Consider the following 21,620-nt stretch of genomic DNA (forward strand, 5'->3'; position numbering starts at 1 on the left):
AGGGTCATCGGAGGGTCATCGATTGGTCATTGAAGGCAACAGTTACGAGGATACCTTAGCATTCGAAGGGACTATCATCTTTTAACCGTAGGCAACATCGGAGGGTCATCGAGGGACAAAGTTGTATATTCGAAGGCAACATCCGAGGGACTATAATTTATTTTATGATGATTTAACCGAAGGGTCTTTGCTAAGGGTATCCCCACGTTCGCGGGACATGACCGTAATATCGTAATCGTAAGGCAACAAAGAGAGGTCCAAGATCACTTATTCAAAGGCAAAGTTTTACAATTAATTATATAATTAGGATGAAATTCCACATTAAAATTATTAAAAATAATATATTAAAAAATTAATACATTAGAAATTAATACATTAAAAAATTAATTTAGGGTGAAACTCCACAAGGGTATCCCACAAATAAAGTGGAATACCTAGCCAATAACCTTTTCCTGGGATATGTGAACCTTTACGAAACTCAAAAAAAGAAACATGTCAGAACACCAAATCAGGGTGCAATCGAAGATTACACCGGAGAAATATCACAACAATAAATAGGATAGGATGAATAATGCATGGCTATGATAAAACATAAAAAACACAGAATAGGCCACGGATTTGAATTTGAAAACAGCCCCACGTTAGGAACTTTGAATTTTATGGCATTTTATCACAGGAATAACATGGTCAAACATTCAGGGTATTCAGGTATATTTAAATTCCCATACGAAAGCAAATTATATATCAACATTTAATCATGATGCATTATATATGTAGATATGGCCAATTGAAAGTATAAACAATAGAGATACGCAAACCTGTTTGCCAATTCAAGGTTGAAGGGATTGACCCCTTGTAGTATCGGAATAAGTTAGGCAGCGGGAATTGGACGGCGATGGCTTCGGTGCAGATGGGCTGCCTTCAGGGTTTCTTTACTCTGAATTCTCCGGGTAGGCAGGGTTCCTATGCCAAAGTTTCTATCCGTCCTTCTCTGTTTTCTCTCTTTCTTTTTCCTCAAGGTTTTGTTCCAAGGAAACCTCAGAGTGTTTTGCTTCTCTTCCTTCTTTCTCCAGTGAATCTCCCAGTGTAAACTCCAAGTCCTCTTTTCCTCTACTGGAACTTCAGTATTTATAGACTAATTTCGTGGGTAATGGGCTTGGAATGAGGGAGACCCAAGTCCAAAATAATTTGTTATATTTTATTTATATATTTATTCTAATTATTTAATTAATTAATTAATTAATTAATTAATTAAATTTTTTTTTTTTTTTTTTTTTTCGTTTTTTTTTTTTCGTTTTTTTTTTTTTTTTTTTTTTTTTTTTTTTTTTTTTTTTTTTTAGGAAAAATGATGGGTAATTTTTGGGGTATGACAACAAGTAAGCATGTTCTTAAATATCCCATTCTTCCACAACAACTATTTTCCTGGATTTTTCATCTTTAACATCTTCAACAACACACCTTTTACAAGATTACTTTTTCTCATTCTTTAACAACCCCTGAAGTTTCCACCTTTCCATCCAGCACTGTGCTCGAATCGACGCAATGATTTGCAGTGAAGTAGCATTCCTCCCACCATACCAGGAATATATGCCATTGTCTCAAGCATCATTGCTCAACTTCCAAACCTTCTATGGAAAAAGAGACATGTGGGGTACCTAAGAAATCTAGCAGACCATTGGTTAGCTCACCAGTTTGATGTTAAGAATGTATCTTTGCATGAGAACCTTTATGTTAACATATACATCTTTGTTTTGGGTTCAGCAAGTAGTTTAAAAAATTTGAGAAGTGAAACTCTGGTTCTAATTAGTGTTCAACTCCATCTTCTATATCTTCAATGCACAACTCCAACTTCGGCATATGAATTTGAAAACTCTCAATAGAAGAAGCTTTGGAATTAGAAATGATGAGAAACTGCAACACTAGATAAACCTTTATGAATTTATTTGTTTCTAATTATTGAGAATTCTAAAATATTCTTTTAGGACACACCAACTATGAGATTACCGACCATTTACTATGTTAACAAACCTTTTGGGCCAATGATAAACAACAATAAAGACTTTAATAAGTTAAATAGTGACATTTCTACTTATTTTAAGATACTAAGCATTGAATAAAGTTTCGTTGTCTTTGTTTTTTGAAGAAACTATCAACTTATTTTTCATTGCTTCCGTGTTTCCAAGAGCTTTTGCAATTGATTTCCTCATTTTTTCTTCCTATATGCCAAGTATTTATCACCCACAACTGTAATTCCACTTTCCATATCTCTCTTCCTAGGAATAACTTACTGAAGTTCATGTAAGAGATCCGTTGATTGCACCATACAATCTTAACTAAATTATAAATATCCAAGAGACTCAAAGACCCATGTAATACTTCATCAACCTGTTTCTCGTGGCAATGCTTGTTAGGTGACAATAAGCATATTTTATATTTTTGAATTCCACCACTACTACAACACTGTTTGGTCAATGTGTCTTCCCAACTCAAATTGTGAACTCCAAGGGACCTGAATGCATGTGATGGGAGTGCATGAATATGGAAAGTGGATCATGTGTCTGTAGAATGAGAAACAATTCTATTAAAAAAAAGATTTTCAAGAACATGCTAACTTGTGTATTATTGAAGTCCCACATTGTTTATATCACAAACAATATTTGTGTTTATACATGTCAGTTATGCACAAGCTAATGTCATCTTGAGTGCCTTGGTAATGCTGGCAAGAAAATGGGCCGAACTTTAAGGGTTTCTTTTAATAATTTTAATTCATTAATTTCTAAATTAATTAATTAAAATAATTAATTATTATATTAGTCAATAAAACAATATTAACTCATAAATTATCCATGTCATCAATGACATATTCTTACAAATAATTTTTTTATCCTAATCATCATTGCCACGTATGCAAAAGTGGAGAGGACCACAAAAATCAAAAGACCATTAAAATTAAGGGACCAGAATCGTTGATTTTGTAATAGGGGGACCAATTGTTTAAAATGCCCAAACTAGGGGGACCAAAAATACATTTAAGCCTTTAATAAATAAGTAAAAACAAAACTGTAGGATTCAAACTGATGACCAGGCACCACTTTTCACCACGGTTGGAAGTACCAACCATCGTAAAAAGTGGCTTAAAATGAATAAAAAACAAAACTATTGGTGATAGGTGAAGCTAGCGGAAATATACCTGAATGTATCGCACGCTCGAACATACAACAGAGTCGCCATCGAACTTTATTTATTCCCGAAGGAAAGGGAAAACTTTGATAAAACTCGGGGGAAAGAGATATGTTGGGTAACAAAGTCGGTTATGGAAGGGGAAGATATTAGCACCCCTTAAATCCATGGTACTCCATGAGAACCGTTTGATTGTTCTCGCTCGAATGGGTGTTGTATCTGAAGATTACTTGCAAAAGAATAAGAGAAAAGGAAGAGACATAGATAAAGTGCTCGGTGAGGATTGGGGCCCTCATGCCTACGTATCCTCATGGTACAATGGGGAATTCAGAGCTCCGTAGTTCATAGAACTAATGGTGGGAGATGAAAAGAATTAAGTTATGGTCTAAACTAAAGGATTGGGGCCCTCATGCCTACGTATCCTCATGGTACAATGAGGAAGTATGGTCTAAACCAAAGGATTATCTTATTTGAACTCCAACAAATGGTGGAATATGAACCCAAGAGTAAAACTGGTATTAACCAATATATGGACTAACCGGAAGCGTCTGCCACTATATGGTATAGCCGAAAACAAGGAGAATTAAGTGTTTGGGTATGAGCTAAACAGCTCTTGGTTCACAAACTAACACAAGATGGAGCATAAAGGGATAATATATTGGGCTCAAAGAGACAGTATATCACATGAAGTGAATGAAGGTAAAATTATGGATGCATCATGGAGATGAATGGAATGAATTACCAAAGTCACAAAAGTGAAGGGTATTTGGTAACAAGTGACTGAAAATGTATAGTTTGAAACCAAAAGTCAGGGTATACATTGGAATCCATAGGAGAAATGGAATTTGTACCATAGAGAGAAACAACGCCTTAGCCAAAAAGAAGAAATTAAATGTTTGGGTACGAGCCAAACAACTCTAGGTACAAATGCAGATTGCCACTATATGGTCCTAAAAGGGTGTATATGAAATTCCAAAGAAAACTGAATTTTGGTTTCAAAGAAACAATGTGTCACTAGGGTGAACAGTTTAATGATCGAAGGTAGATAATGGATAGTGAAAGATATGAGTGGTGCCCTAAGGAGGAAGAAGGAATAATAAATAAGTATGCTCGCGGAGGATTCAAACCCTCGTGCCTACATATTCTCATCATTCAATGAGAAAATTAGAGCAATCGTAGTTCAACCTACTAAGGTTGAAACTAAGGAGAATAGATTGATTGCTAAGAGGCAAGGTAGGTTGCTTAACAAGCAAGAGTGTGACACTACCCAATAATAGTGATCAACTACAGAGACAAATGATATATGATTGTCCTATACACGAGAGGATTTATAAGGCGAGAGATTCGTCTAAGCACGAGAGGTCTTATAAGACGAACAATGATTATGAAATGATTGGCCTACACACGAGAGGATTTACGAGGCAAGAGCTTCGTCTAAGCACGAGAGGTCTTATAAGACGAACAATGATTATGAAATGATTGGCCTACACACGAGAGTATTTACAAGGCAAGAGATTCGTCTAAGCACGAGAGGTCTAATAAGACGAACAATGATTATAAAATGATTGGACTATACACGAGAGGATTTACAAGGCAAGCAATGAATAAGGTTTTGCCAAAGTGCAAGAGGACTAACAAGGAAAACACTTATTGAATAGACCGGGCCTAAGCACAAGAGTTATGATAAGGCTCACTATGAATAAAGATTTTTCAAAACACAAAAGGACTAACGAGGCAAACAATGATTGAGTTGAATGGGCCTAAGCACAAGAGGCATGATAAGGCTCACAATGAATAAATGTTTGCCAAAGCACAAGAGGACTAACGAGGCAAACAATGATTGAGTTGATTGATTAGGATTTCAAGATTTGATCATAAGTGAATTGATCCAAAGGATGCCTGAATGTCAAAGAGAGTATGATTAATGATCCACTGAGGAAGAAATGATTGATGTGCAATGGTGTTTTACTGTTAAAGTATTGAATGATATGATGCTTGCTTGAAGAAGAAGACTTGCCAATTGTATGATTCAAATTGCACTAAAGTCTATGAACAAAGACGAATACCTTGAGCAACTGGGTCAAGCGTCTCATACCCAAGGATATCCAGAATGAGTTAATGGAATTCTTCACTCTCATCCATTCTTTGTTTCTTAAGACTAATAACGTGAAACTCGAATCAAAATTAACAAGTTGTTGACAGGAGATCCTGTGTGTTGATCTTATTGATGTAATGTTACTTGTTGTAGAAGAAGACTTGACAATCATGTAATTCAAATTATGATAAAGTATATGAATAAAGGTGAATACGATGAGCAACTGGATCAAGCATCCCGTACCCAAAGATATTCAGAATGAGTTAATGGAATTCTCCAATCTCATTCATTTTCTATTTCTTAAGGCTCGTGCCACACACTATAAATTATGATCACTAAGTGTTGATACCTTTGCAGTGCTTGAGCAGTAGTCCACCTTGCTAGCTATACTTGATTGATGTTGACTTTGAAGCCTTGATCTTGTATTTGAACCTTGAGGTCTTGAGCTCCTGAGATTCAGCATATCCATAATAGCTTGAGCGCGGTGAACTTGTCATATCAAGTGATCAATGGCCTTTTGATCACTTGAAATAAGCTTGGGGCTTACAACACAATTACAAAGGATTTGGTTGACCAAATCGACCTTTGGTCAGCACTAATAAATGGGGTTGAAATGATATATTGAATTATGTACAATAATAATCTATTGAATTAATCAACTAACTAATATCAGATGATAACCCTAAGCTAAGTGTTATAACATAATTCAAAGGCTATTCCTAAGGGGAACATGCATTTATTAGTCAAAAACTTGATTAAAACTAATTAAAATTCTAAGTCAAAATCCCTAAGGGAGCTTGTCATGTTGTATGGCTAAAATAGCAAGATAAATCCAAAGGGGTAAAACGGTCATTTCATAAGTCAATGAATATTGAATTAATTTTCTAATCATGCAAATTCTAATTGAAATCAATTAAATCTTAAATAATTCTAATTATTCTTAAATTCTAGAAAAATATCTAATTCTAATTATTTCTAATTAACCTAATTAAGTTAATCCTAATTAACTAAATTCTAAAAATTCTATTATTCTAGTTAACTAATTAACCAACTGGTACACCCGACCCATGTGTATACACTTAAACCTCCAACCTAGCAAACATGTAGAATCCCTCGGCCGTTTTCACGCGTTTCCTCCACTCCCTCCGACGAACACTCAAGCGCAAAATCCACGGAGAAAAACAAAAGTATCGAATTCTCCAATCGACGAAGTCGGATTTGTCTTCTTCGAATCAACTCGAATCGACATCAATCGTACTTGTAAGGGTCATGGACGTCTGCGTCGCGTTCAAGAATCTCGATCCGGCAGAAGAAACTCACTGAAACGGAGTTATGAACGGATAACAACTCTTATCCCTCCTCAGTTTCGATCCTTCCTTCTTCTTCTCCAACTCGTCGAGATCGTATGCACAACATTGAAATGGTGACGCTGCACTTTGAGTTTATGCATTGTTTTGCGATTGGTGACGCATTCTGGTATTGCAACGCGGAAGAATCATTAGTCGACAGAAAGAAAGCAGACGAAAGCTAAACGGATTTGACTCCGATGCGGTGGCTCCGGTGTCGTCAGTGACGTTCGCAGGTAATTCTCTTTCTCTTCTGAGTTTTCGATTGTACGTTTTTTCTGCTTCTTCTTCTCCCTCTTTTCTGTTGTATCGTGCTTCTGAGTTTTCGATTGTGCGTGTTCTTGTTTGAAATTGATGAAAGGTGTGCGAGAGTGAGAGAGCTTCTGTGATTTCTGCAAAAAAATGGTGATTAAAAACTGATCGTTTAGCTTATATAGGAGCTGGATTTAACAGAGATTAATTCTGTTAAATCTTGTTAGTTTAAATCAGTTAGAGGTTCGATTACAATGTTAGAATGAGTTAGGTTAAAAAGTTTGTTAGTTGGGAAACAGTTAGAAGGTTAGAGATTGTTATGTGTTAAGTTCTATTTTCAGTTTTTTCTGTTAGGTTTCAGTTTGAAGGTTGAGTTTCATTTTCTGTTATGAACATGTAGTTAGACAATTAAGTCTATCTGTTCTGTTAGGTTAGTTAAGGAGAAACTGTTAGTTGTGAATTTTCTGTTATAACTCATGCTGGGAGCTTCTTGGAATATCTCAATTAAACAACTTGGAATGTTAATGATGTACATCAAATGACAATTGAACTGCAGGGAGCTTCTACTTTCCTGAAACCTTGAATATAGCCTGAGATTTGGGAAGTTAATTTGAAATTGAATGTGTATTGAATAGGGTAAAAAGTATAACTTTGTGTATTGAATAGCATTTGGAATTAAATTGTATTAAAAGTTATTGAATTTACATTGATGGAGAAATTTGAATTATGTATGAGAATTTGAATATGGAATTACATGGTTTATGGAAAAAAAAATGCTATTAAGATTTAATGAATGCATTATAAATGGAATGTTTTAAGTATAAACTTGAAAATGATTAGATTCAAATGTTTAGACAAGTTTGAATGTAAATGGATTGGACGTTGGAAAGTGAATTGAATGAATGAGTTAATGTAATGGTTTGAATTGGAAGTGTAAATTGGAATTTGAACGGATTATGCATTGAACTGATAGAAATATGATTGAATGTCGAAAGTTTTGAATGTACATGAATGTTATTTGGAAAGTGCATGAAAGGCATGTTTAATTTGAATGAAAGCTATTGGATAGTTATGGACTATGTTATGGGTTACAATTAGAAATGTGAAACAAACACAAGTCATGTTCATTTGGATTAAAAGTTAGTAACAAAAACGACATGGATTGATTTGTTAAAAAAAATGACATGAACAAAATGGCCTAGTGAATGGATAAAAAAGGCTTAGGAAAGATGGTTGACTTGGGTCAACTTGTTGACCAAAAAGTCAACAGTTGACCAAAGTCAATCGTGGATTAGGAATTAGGACTTTGTTGTGTAAAATGGACTTGAGTAAAGCAAGGAAGTGATGAATAATGACCTGAAACCATAATACATGTTCAAAGCCATATGAATGAGCTTGATCAAATGCATAAAGAGACCCACAATGATGTCTCATGATGGATTGAATCGCAATGGGTCAAATGACAAATTAGGGACCAAAAGACCAATGCACTGGTGCAAGCATGAATTAAAGACTTATGAACCTTGAAATCACCAAATATATGGTTGTCTGAATAAAACCTTGGACCATATGAACTCCCAAACAAGTGGAAGATCTTCTCCCGAATGGATCCGAGTTTCCAATAGGTATAAGGTGACAAGTCAAGCCACAAGGCATATTAGCACCAAACTTCCCTGGTTAGGGTTTCATGAGACATGTCCCTTAATCAAGGCCTCTGAATCAAGTACGATGTTCCACAAGCAAGTCCCAATGTTTGAGCTCCCCACTAGGGTTTAGATGGCTAAGATAAGGTCCAAAGAGTATCCAAAAAGTTCCATAAATACACCATCAAGGATTAGGGTTTTGCTCCCCAGAAGAATGCAATGATGGGGTCTCCTTAAATCCATATCTTGAAGATCAAGCAAATCAGGGTTTCGAACCCAATATGGCCAAATGAATAGCCAAATCATATTCTAGGACTTTGACCCATGCACAAACCCTAACCTTGTAAACCACTGAGCTTTGAATCTATAGATTAACAAGTGTCTACATGAATGAAATGTGAGTGTGGGCAGATGAAACTCAAGTTAGGGGTTGAGTGAAAAGATGAAAAGGGGAGGGAAAATTTTGGGGTACAACACTAGGATTCAAATGCATTTCATCATGAATAATACATAGAATGTTGACTAGAATAAATTCTCGAATATACATACAGACCGATTGAATCGTTTCTCAAATACATGTAAAATCAACGGGTAAAAAGTTTCAAAATCGAGCTTGCAAACGTCATTATTATCAATCTACAGTTCACGTAGTTTAACCTGGTGTGCTCGTTATATTTTTCGACTACTATTTCAGTCGCATTTTGATCACCATATGTCTGTTTAACCGATCAAAATTTATTTCAGAATCTGATCAAAAACTGTATTTTTCTAAGAGGTTTATTTCGCGCTGATCATTTTAGTGCATTCGATTTAATTTTTTGAGCATATTTGCGCCCAACTTTTATTCATTTTTTAGTCATTTTATTTTTATTCTTTTGTCAAATTAGTCGGGATAATTAAATTGAATTTTTCATATCTTTATTTTATTTTTATCATATTCAATTTAGAAGTTGTGAATTTTATTTGATTCAATTGATTTAAATTGTTTTAAATCAATTAAATCATCTAAAAAGGACATTGTAGACATTTTAAATTTAAATGTGTTTTTTTTATTTAATTTAGACCGTCAATTCGAATTTAATAAAAAACTCATATGCATTATCACACTCTTTTTTATCCACCAATCCAAAAATAGTAATTAATTAAATTAATTAAATAAATAAAAATTAAAATAATAAAATATTTTTCTCTTCCATTAGAAAGTTGACTAACGCCCCCACTATATAATTCTTCTCTCAATATTGCAAATAAAATATCTCACTTCCTCCATAAAGAAGAGGCCACGCACTACTTCACAAAAGGAAGAAGAATAAATGTTGCTATTTGCGTGACAGTATCATTAATGTTTCTTTACCTACTTCCAACTATTACAACAATGTGAATGATCTTATTGATCGTTATGTATTAATGTTAAGGATATTGGTTGGTAACTCATTAAATTGGTCCCGTGCTCCCATGATAATTGATATAAACCAATTCACAACCACATGTGGCCTTTCCTATTCTTCCCCTGCATAACAAACCTTTATTCAATACAAGTAATTTAGTGTGTTACCATAATACATGATCTCCACAATGATTCATACAGCATAATCCATATTTATTGATATACAAATTACTATTCTTGTGTATCAAGCAACTCTCCATATGCACTTGTTTTGTAGGATCATTTGGCTTTACTAGGTAAAATTTATGTATATGACACAACATGTGTGGTTTTTGACATGATGATTGTTTAAAATATAGGTACCATTGCTCTGAAATCACGAATATTGCAAATAATGGATCATACATCCAAATTGGTGTCAACCAAAACCAAAAGAGCAAGGGCACAAAGAGATCTAATTATAAAAGACTCGCGTTCTAAGCATCAGAGACATACATTGTAACAACAAAACACATTAAATCATCAATGACCTACGTCAAATCTCGTCCCAATCTGGACTCCATTGTTTAAGATAACTTCATCACAACAAAACCAAAAAATATGAACGTTAGTCCCATTAACCTATACTATTTCATGATACAGAGAATCCTTTTATATATGAATGGACAAAGTATTAAATAGTGGACAAAGAGTGGAGAAGGTAGCAACTAAATTACGAAATATCCATGCGAAGTTTATGTATTTTATAGATTTTAATCATACCTCTATAATCCCGAGCATGCTGCTTAGGCTGAGTGAAACAAGCAGCATGACCATGATAAATCCGACATATTTATTCCTTGAGGAAATATGGCATTACCGACTTTCTAAACGATTTATTGAACAGAACTATACAATTATATGTTGGACTATCTATCTAATGGTCTGATTTATGACACATCATTCCAAAAACGGTTAAATCCCCTCGTGGTCGGCCTAGAAAATCATCCAGAATTCCACATCTAGCAATAAATCTAACTCGAAATGTGCCACAAAACCACATACAAATACGAAAGGAGACGACTTTCATGCAATTTGGATGCTCATCACAACATAGGTACAATTCTATTTCAGTGTGATGATCCCATTGTTTTTGGTATTAGAAGCCTGCTATACTGCTTCTAATTTGTATGCAGTTTATTGTTACCAACTTTGATGTGTTAACAATAGCAGTACATTCATAAAATTTTAGGAATAACACTACTAATTGCCTTCATGATAAACAATCCCGCATTGACGGTTGCCAACCCATTTTATTTGTGGAAAAACATGTTGTACAGCCCAAAGTTGGCCCCATTCCAAGAGTCCAATCATCGTGCCCTACTTTTACATCAAGTGTCAATTTAGATTTTAATAGTGACGACGGATGAATTATATTTTCTTTGTGTATTTACCACAATAGTACTTTTACATATATAGCCTTATTTGTGCCATTTCTACTATTAAAATTGCATTTCAATTCAGTCTAGCTCATCAATTTGAAGATGATACAAGTTCAGATTTTGAGGATCACGAACCACCTTTTACGGTTATTTACAATTATACAACAACTTCTGAAGGTATAACATCTTCACATGACAATTTTTTATTTTGAAATACTTCTCTGTTTATAAAAATATGTATGTTTACGTAGAATATTACGACACCGGGATCCTTTAATCGAGTGTCGTTATTGTAAAGCCATGATGTGGTATTAAGAGAGGATGAACAAAAATTGTCATTCAGCTAATCTCAAATTTTCATTATGTTATGGAAATGGAAAGATTGAACTCCCGTTATAGTTAGCAGGAAGTTTCAACAACAAATTTGCATTTACAACACGATGTTTGCATTCACATCACCAGATACAAAGTTGGATAATCGTTTTAACAATGGTGATGAACCACCAACATTATGGATTCAAGGACAATCGTGTCATCGGATTGAAAGTTTGCTACCCCTTAAAGGTCAACCTCCTAAATATGCACAACTATGTATTTATGACTCTGAAAATGATATCCAAAATGGGATGCAAGGTATAAGGTATATTACTACTAAACAACTTATTTTATATTTACAACAACATCTTCCTCTATGTTACCTACATCATTTTGTTCATGTTTATCCTGTAGTATCACATATTAAATATTAACTCAATTCTTTTCCTTTACATGTCTAGGAACACAAAAAACATTGATTTGTTGATTGTACAACAATTATCTGATATGCTCTACAAACATAACACTCATGCAAAAAGTTTTCAAATGGCCAAACAATGGTTATCTAATGGTGATACTAAATACTTGAAATTGAGACTCATTTCTAACCATAGATCGAAGAATGTATAATCAACCAACCGTATCAGAAGTTAGTGATGTTGACACAACATATACGAGGGATTTAATCATGTAAACAGAAGGAGGACAACTATATTGAATTAATGAGATTCATACAAGATATTTGGCTTATCAATATCCATTGATTTTCCCGTATGGAGAAGATGGTTATAGGCCTAATATAGTTCATAGAGACCTAGACATCTTCCAAGACAACAAGAGAAATATACTTACAATAAGATAATGGCTATCATTTTACAATCAAATTAGATCAAATGAGGAAAAAATATTGTTATCATCACGAAGATTATTTCAACAGTTCTTGATTGATGGTTACATAATGTTAGATTCTGAAAGATTATAATGGATTCATGAAAATTAACCAAAACTAAGGGTGTCAAGTACAAAAGTATAAACGAAGAGGATGATCAAAGTCAAACAACAGGTTCAAGCACATGAAAAAGAGTGGTATTGCCATCTTCCTATGTTGGTGGTCGTAGGTTTATGGATCAATTGTACTATGATGAAATGAAAATTTGTAGAAAAATGAAGATTTCTGATTTGTTTATAACAATTAATTGGAATCCAAATTGGCCTAAGATACAGAGATTATTTATACCTCTTCATTTGAAAGCACAAGATAAACTAGATGTGATATCAAGGATATTTAAAATTAAGTTTGATCAACTGCTATCGGATTTAACAAAGAAGGGTGTGTTAGGTAAAGTGCTTGCATGCAAGTTCTTATTTCTCACCCTTACTTTTCATATATTTAGTTGTTGATAACACTAACTTATTATTTTCTTATTCATTTCTAGATATGTACACCATTGAGTTTCAAAATAGAGGGTTTCCACATGCATATATCTTGACCTTTTTGCATCCTTCTAAAAAATATCCAAAACCTGAAGATATTGACAAAATCATTAGTGTTGAAGTGTTCGATCCTTTGAAGGATCATAAGTTGTACAACTTGGTTAAAACTCATATGGTTCATTACCCTCGTGGTTTGGAAAGTCTAACTTCACCTTGCATTAAAGATGGAAAATGTTTCTAGTATTACCCAAAAAATTCCAATCTTCAACTATTGTTGATTAAGATGGCTATCTGGTTTATAGGAGAAGAAACGATAGATACACACAATTAAGAAAAACATAATCATCATTCACAACGGACATGTAGTTCCTCACAATCCAAATTTATTGTTGAAGTATTAAGTCCACATCAACATGAGATGGTGCAATCAAAGTTCTTTTATCAAATACTTATTCAAGTATATAAACGAAGGTTCTGATCAAATATCTGTTGTCATTCGATCTTTTGATGATACTACATTTGGTGAGAAAAAGAACATTGACGAAATCAAGCAATATCCAGATTGTCGATACATCCCCCCAAGTGAAGCATGTTGGAGGATATTCTCATATTATATACATGGTATGAAGTCATCCGTGGAAAGATTGTTTTTTCACATGGAAGGAGAAAATTCTATTTACTTCATAGACTTTGAGGAAATTGGAAATGTTTTACTCAAACCAAGTGTTACCAAATCTATGTTTACAACATGGTTTGAGGCAAACAAAAAATATGATGATGCAAAAGTGTTAAGATATGGTGACTTTGTCTCTAATTTTTTTACCATAAACCAAGTAGGAGTTAGAAGCCAAGGAAAATAGGGTATACCATTGGTCGTCTTATTTGGGTTCCTTAAAGCACACATGAATTATATTATTTACGGATGATGTTGACTGTCAAGAAATGACCAATAAATTACGAAGACATCAAAAAAATGGACGGTTTCCAACATAAAACTTTCAGAGAAGATGATTTGCAATGAACTTTCTACAAGATGATAGATAATTTATAGAGGCAATAAAAGTGACACATGTTTGTGAAATGATAATGCAAACCTTTTGTTGTAATATTTATATTTCATAATTATTCGTTGTACTTTCTTAATTAAAATGAGCATTTTATAAGTATATCTAAAAAAATTATTTAGATGAGCACGAGTATTTTACTAGTAGTAAGCATTAAATGATGAACATGATAATACATGACATTGACATTATTCTTAATTCAGTGGTTGGGAACACCAAAGCACATATTAAGCCCTAGCAATACAATCAAGTAGAATTACAAACGTATTTGGCACACCTAACTTAGACGATGGAAATAGGATTCATAAAGAAGTTCCCAGCATATCTCGTGATTGAGTGAATACTATAAATCCTTGAAATATAGCACTGATTTATATAAACCAAAATTTTGATTATGTAATACAACAGACAAGAAAAAATGTAAGAGGAGAACATGTTAAAGTTGTGGTTGAACAAGTGATTAACATGCATAGAGCCAACATTTTCTCATTGATATTTTGAAGACAGAGATTCTCCGAGGATTTAAAATCTCAGTGTTCACTAAATTTTCAATGGGCACGAGAGATTTCAAAGTATAACGTGTATCAAGATATCAAATTGAACGTGGTGACCTATAGATTAAATAATATTTTAAAATTGAACGTGGTAACCTATCCATTAATATAATATTTTAACGTTATATTATTCTGTTGTGATATTTTTGTTTTGTTTTTTCTATGTCAGTTTTTCCCAACACTTTTTTGTATGATATTGGCCATGAAATATGTGCACGCTAAGGGTTGAAGACAAGTGTGGATAGAAAATGACCAAACCATTTTACTATAAGCTTTCTTAAACCCTCCCATAGTTTCTTCAAGCTTAAGGAATAAATGAGTTAACTACTGTTTTTTTTTGTCTATCTTTGATTCGTTCTCATATTCGGAGATAAGATAACTTTTTTGAAGATAAGTTGGTCAACCATGACCACATCATTATTGGTGTAATTTGATGGGATCCCTATCATTATTGGTTAGAGACGATTTGACATTCTCTCTTAGTTTTTCTTGATTTTCCTACCTCTTTTTTCTTCTTCGTTTCTTTATGTTTTAATTGTCTTTCTTTCATGGGTTTGATTCGGTCCGGTGTTCTATATAATTGGAATGTTACACTCTTTTTTGTGTTTAAAATTCTCTTAGACTGTGTTTGGACGATGGATTTTAAAGTCGAAAAATAATTTTTTGAAGAAATTAAAAATAACTTGACTAAAATTCATTATTTTAATAAAGAAAATGAAATTTTTTGAAATGATAAAAATGAATAAAATATTTTGTTTAAATTAAAATTTTTTAAAATAAAATCTAAGAGAAAGAAATTTGAAATTTTTCCTATCACTTTACGCATTCTAAATGTCATTATTATTAAATCTTTCAAATTTTCATGTTATCTATTTTTAAAAAAAAATTTAATTGATCCTTAAATTTAAAAAAAATTATAAATTAATTCCTAATAATTTTTAAATTTTATGAATTAGTCCATTTACATTTCAAAACTTACAAATCGGTCCCTTATAATTTTCAAATTTTATAAACTAATCCCTTTAAATTTTCAAAAATAGTAAATTTATTCTTAGTTTTCAAATTTCAAATTTGACCCAAACTTTTAAAGTTTATAAAAATATTTTTAAAATTTTAAAATGAATAATTTTAATACTTTATTCAAACAAAAAAATTTAACTTCAATTAAATCATTTAAATTATTTAAAAACTTTAATTTTTTTTAAAATGTTCTAATTCATGTAGAAACACACAAATTTTGTTTTAAGTTCCAATGTGTATGCAGTCGGCCATTATATACCATGTATGGAAGTAAATATTTAATTTGATATTAAAAGTGTAGAAATGTATCGACCTAATTCTTCATATTATAAATATTCTAAAATAATTTCTAAAATTGTTAAATATTAAATTAAAATACTTTCCTCTCTAGATATTTGCAAGAAACTATATATAACAACATTAAATTAATAATGTTATGAATTTAAAAATAAGTTCAAACAATTTGGAATATGATAATATGGAGTAGTAAGTTAATATGGCCCTCTATGCAAAAGAGTAAAGATTAAAACAAATGGTTGTATCCATTTCCACACAAAAAAGTGCTTACATAAAAAAGTGCTTATACCGAAGGGGAAATGTTCTTTCACTTTCAACAAGAATAACATCAAAAGCTGTTAGATTTTTATATTATAAAATTAACAACAGACATTCCTAACTATACAATGTGGTTGTGAAACATGCAACTAATTTCCTTTTCTTCCTTTATTAGCAAGTTTTAACGGTAGATGTTTGAAGCATACCTCCCAACCAAGTTCATCAATCTTTTTCTTTCTCAACATTTATTTTATTTTATTCCTCACTCCAACTATACAAGAAAAATATTGGATAATAATATGATTTGACCAAATTGACCCTTGACCTATTATCAATGGTTAGATTACCTAATTTGTTCCAATGTCACCAAATATAAACATGCAAAAGTTAATTTGATTTGTCGGACCTTAATTCTCTCATGTTATCATTATGTATTTATGCATTCAGTCGGATCTAAACGTCTGATCTTGATCGAACAGTTCTAATTTAAAATTAATTATTTTGAAAAAATTAAATCTAATTTTTTAAACTATGTGAATAAAATCAAATGCTTGATAGAGGCTTGAAAGCGTAAATGCAGCAAAAATCCGACGGCCGGAATTCAATTTTTGATTAGTCATTATTGACATGAACCATTAATTTTCATTAAATGACATTAAAACAATCTATTATGTTGATTTAGTTAAGATCTAGTGAAATAGTTAACTTGTTTCAATAAGGGTCATTTTTGGAAAATGATGTTAGATCGTTAGAGGATGTTCTAAAATATGAAATCTTAATCTAGCTTGAAAAATACTCTATGCTCTTAAGCAAGTGGCATGATGAATAAAGCTTGCAACATTATTGCTCAAGTTATACCAAATTTGTAATACTTCATTTTCAATCACCTAATTATCTAATCAAACTAAATCAATCTTTACTATATAAGTTGCATCATTTTGCTGTTTTCTCCATCCAAATCAAAAAACAATAAACTAGAACAATGTCAAGCTTCATGAAAGCAATGTTGATTGTGTTATGTGCTTTGTGGATATTGCTAGAGCTAGCACATGCAAAACATGTTAGAACAACAAGGCATTACAAGTTTAATGTATGTGTATTGCATTTTAACTTTTTGTGTGCATTTAATTAAATTTTGTTGGTATTAATTTACTCTATTTTTTTCAGATCAAAATGCAAAATGTAACAAGGCTTTGTCAAACAAAAAGCATTGTTACGGTTAATGGACAATTTCCGGGTCCTAGAATCATAGCAAGAGAAGGCGACAGAGTCGTAATTAAAGTGGTTAACCACGTGAAGTACAATATCTCGATTCATTGGTATTAATTTACACAAATATCTCCTTTATAAAATTTGATTAGGTATCTAATATATTTTACATTGTCAATACACGTATAAGATTTGATAAATATTTTTTCAGGCACGGAATTCGCCAAATAAGAAGTGGTTGGGCAGACGGACCTGCATACATTACACAATGTCCAATTCTTCCGGGCCAAAGTTATGTGTACAACTTCACAATCATAGGTCAAAGAGGAACATTGTGGTGGCATGCACATATCTCATGGCTTAGAGCTACTCTTCATGGTTCTATTGTCATTCTTCCCAAAAGACATGTTCCATATCCATTCCCTCATCCATTTAAAGAAGTTCCCATTGTATTAGGTAAGTTAGAACTCTACTTACTATAAAGTGTACATTTTTTATTTGCTATATTAGTATGTTAATGTTAACCTTGATAACATGGTAGGGGAATGGTGGAAAGCAGACACAGAAGCTGTTATTAATCAAGCAATAAAAACAGGATTGGCACCTAATACCTCAGACGCTCACACCATCAATGGCCTTCCGGGTCCTCTCAACAACTGTTCAGCTAAAGGTACGTAGCATCAAAACTCTAGTTTAAAACGTGTCTGACGATATATATTAGTGTCTTACATTAACATGACACTGACTAACACATATGGTTACATTCAATTAATGCAGATACCTTCAAGCTCAAGGTTCAGCCGGGAAAAACATATCTACTCAGAATAATCAATGCTGCACTCAATGATGAGATGTTTTTCAGCATTGCTAATCACACCCTCCATGTTGTTGAAGCCGATGCTGTCTATGTAAAGCCATTCAGAACAAACATCGTGCTCATCACGCCGGGCCAAACCACCAATGTCCTTCTCAAAACCAAATCCATAACCCCAAATGCCAAATTCATCATAGCTTCAAGACCTTATGCTACAGGTCCTGCATCTTTCGACAACACAACCGCAATTGGTTTCTTGGAGTACAAGAAACATTCACATTCAAACACTAAACCAAACAATAACAATCTTAAACTTTTTAAACCAGCACTTCCTAAATTCAATGACACTGTCTTTGCAATGAACTTCAACAAGAAGTTTCGTAGTTTGGCGAATTCGAGATTTCCAGCAAAACTTCCGAAAACTGTTGACAGACACTTTTTCTTCACAGTTGGTTTAGGAATTAGCCAATGTTCAAAAAACCAAGCATGTCAAGGACCTAACAACACAAGGGTAGCAGCAGCTATTAACAATGTTTCATTTGTGATGCCAAACACTGCTTTACTTCAAGCTCATTTTTTCAACAAATCTAAAGGAGTGTTCACTACTGATTTTCCTTCTAATCCACCTTTTAAATTCAATTACACCGGAACACCGCCGAAGAACATCATGGTAACTAGTGGAACAAAGGTTGTGGTTTTGCCATACAATACCAAAGTGGAGTTGGTGTTGCAGGATACAAGTATCATTGGTGCTGAGAGTCATCCATTGCATCTACATGGCTTTAACTTCTTTATTGTAGGTCAAGGGAATGGAAACTTTGACCCTAAGAAAGACCCTTCTAAGTTCAATCTGGTTGATCCTCCTGAGAGAAACACTGCTGGTGTTCCATCTGGTGGATGGGTTGCTTTGAGATTCCTTGCAGATAATCCAGGTGGGTTGCATTTAAAAAGATTCAAGTCCATTTTTTTAATCAATACATATGTTTCTAACCGTCTCTAAAGTACCGAAACCTCTGAAAAAATATGTGTTTGTGTTTGTCAGTGTCTGAAACCGACATCAACACTGGTGATTAAGTTTAATTTATTCATTTTTTTCAAATTATTACTTGTGTCAACATGTTAGTATCGTTGTCGTGTTTCTGGTATCTGAGATTGATATTTTGCTGATGATACATGAATAGGTGTTTGGTTCATGCATTGTCATCTAGAAGTGCATACAAGTTGGGGACTGAAAATGGCATGGGTTGTTCAGGATGGAAAAGGACGAAATCAGAAGCTGCCCCCTCCACCCTCTGATCTTCCCAAATGTTGAAAAGATTTAGCCATGATGTTATTTTTCTTTGTCAGTTTTTGGATTAGCTAGAGTTGGATTTGATTCTGCTTTTTGGATTTAGTTTTGTCACATTCTTTGCTTGTTTTTATTACTAGTTTGTTTCATAGGAATTTTGTACCCAAAAAAAGAAGAAAGTTTTGGGCAATTTGTTTGTAGTGATTGTTTTGATTCATGTATGGTCACATTCATTAGAAAAGTTATGAGTTGGAGAGTTTAATGGAGGTTTCATAAATCAGTTTTATGCAAAATTTACCTCTAATTTACAAAGACAATTATTATAAGTCTACTTGAATCTACTCTAAAATTAAAAGATTCAACCATAATAAGAATTTTTAGTTGAAAAACTAAAAAAAGTATTAATTACAATAACTGTTAAAATAAACGGTCTCGAACAAAAACTAACGTGTCAAATAATTTTCACAAATCCACAACAAATAAGATGAAGATAAAAGACGAGTATACAAAAAATATTTTTTATTCGGTTCGATCAAATCAATCTATTTTGAGGAAGAGAGCAATTTCTTCGACTCACTTTTTCAAAAAATTGTTACATAATATTACAAATGAATTACAAGAAAATAGTCTCTAAAATTCTTAAAAACAAATTATATTTTCTACTCAATTGTTTCTCAAACTTTCAAACTTTAAATTCTATATAAATGAATCAAGAGAAACCCAAAATATTTAAAATTGTTTCACAAATATGTTAACCCAATGTCTCGCTTATATTAAGTAGAAATATTCATTATACGGTCAGTACATTGAGATAAAAGAGATGAGAAAATCACATATTAGTGAGAAAAGAAGTGATAAGCGTTTTTCTCAATTTTATCAAATATGGTAAAAAAAAATAGTGATTCTAGATTTGTTAACCATTGGATCAAGCTAACTTTTGAACAAAATGTTTGTGAGACTTAGTGTTACATTTTCACTGTTGAAGCAAGGTACTACCAGAGAGATATCGTGTTCGCTCTGCACTAGGTTTTTTTGTGGATTCTTTGTTTCTCATTCTCAAATTGTAAGTTTTTGTGCTTTGTTGTTTTGTCTGGTTGTTGACATTGAAGTTAGTTGAAAATATATCTGAACGCGTCGCACGATCGAACATACAACATAGTCGTCACCGAACTTTATTTATCCCCAAAGAGGGAAGGGAAAATATTGATAAAACCCAAGGGAAAAGCGAAACGGGTAAGGAAGTCAGTTCTGCAAGGGGAAGGTATTAGCACCCCTCACATCCATGGTACTCCATGGAAACCGTTTTGATTGCTATTGCTTGAATGGGTGTTGCTATCTTCATGTACCTGCAAAATAAAAAATGGGCTAGAGACTGAGTGCTCGAGAAGGATTATGGCCCTTATGCCTACGTATTCTTATAGTGCAATGAGAAAGTTAGAGCCTCGTAGTTCGTGGAACCAGAGAAAGAAAGGGGGAAAATAAATAAAAGTGTTCGCCAAGGATTCGCATCCTCACGCCTACGTATCCTCATAGTGCAATAAGAAAGTTAGAGCTTCGTAGTTCAGAGGACTAAGACTGGAAGAAAGATATGATTGATTAGAGTGCAAAAGAGTGTGGCATTAACCAATATATGGTGATTATCCAAATAAGGAAATAAAGGCGCGACGTTAACCAATAAATGGTGTGGTCAAAGAGAAAGAGAGTATTGTTTGAATAGTGTTTGAATTGAAAGAGTGTTGATTGCCTAAGCAACAAGACTAAGAAGGCAAGGGAAATATGTCTAGGAAAATGAGGCTAAAAGACAAACAAAAAGACGTTGAGGTTTGACAAGGCACTGAGACTAACATGGAAAACAAATGCACAAAGGACTTGTCAAGGCAATGAGGCTAACATGACAGGGACTTACCAAAGCAATGAGACTAACATGGTAAGTAATGCATAAAGGACCTGTCAAGGCAATGAGACTAACATGACAGAGACTTACCAAAGCAATGAGACTAACATGGTAAGAGATGCACCATGGACCTGTCAAGGCAATGAGAC

General features: G+C 33.2%; 1 protein-coding gene and 1 long non-coding RNA gene across 2 annotated transcripts; both read left to right on the plus strand.

Annotated features, from left to right (window-relative positions):
• The first annotated feature begins 6,318 nt into the window (after positions 1–6,318).
• On the plus strand, positions 6,319–7,663 carry LOC127127613 (uncharacterized). Its single transcript, XR_007805381.1, has 2 exons — positions 6,319–6,857; positions 7,430–7,663. It is a non-coding gene; the product is annotated as an uncharacterized LOC127127613 (long non-coding RNA).
• A 9,528-nt stretch (positions 7,664–17,191) lies between these two features.
• Positions 17,192–19,839, plus strand: LOC127127615 (laccase-17). Its single transcript, XM_051056863.1, has 6 exons — positions 17,192–17,356; positions 17,434–17,585; positions 17,687–17,931; positions 18,017–18,145; positions 18,253–19,221; positions 19,471–19,839. Exons 1-6 carry the CDS (start codon positions 17,249–17,251, stop codon positions 19,599–19,601), a joined length of 1,734 nt encoding a protein of 577 aa, XP_050912820.1. The 5' UTR covers positions 17,192–17,248; the 3' UTR covers positions 19,602–19,839.
• The last annotated feature ends 1,781 nt before the right edge of the window (positions 19,840–21,620 follow it).

Source organism: Lathyrus oleraceus, chromosome 3 (genome assembly GCF_024323335.1).
Source record: "Lathyrus oleraceus cultivar Zhongwan6 chromosome 3, CAAS_Psat_ZW6_1.0, whole genome shotgun sequence".
Taxonomy (NCBI): domain Eukaryota; kingdom Viridiplantae; phylum Streptophyta; class Magnoliopsida; order Fabales; family Fabaceae; genus Lathyrus; species Lathyrus oleraceus.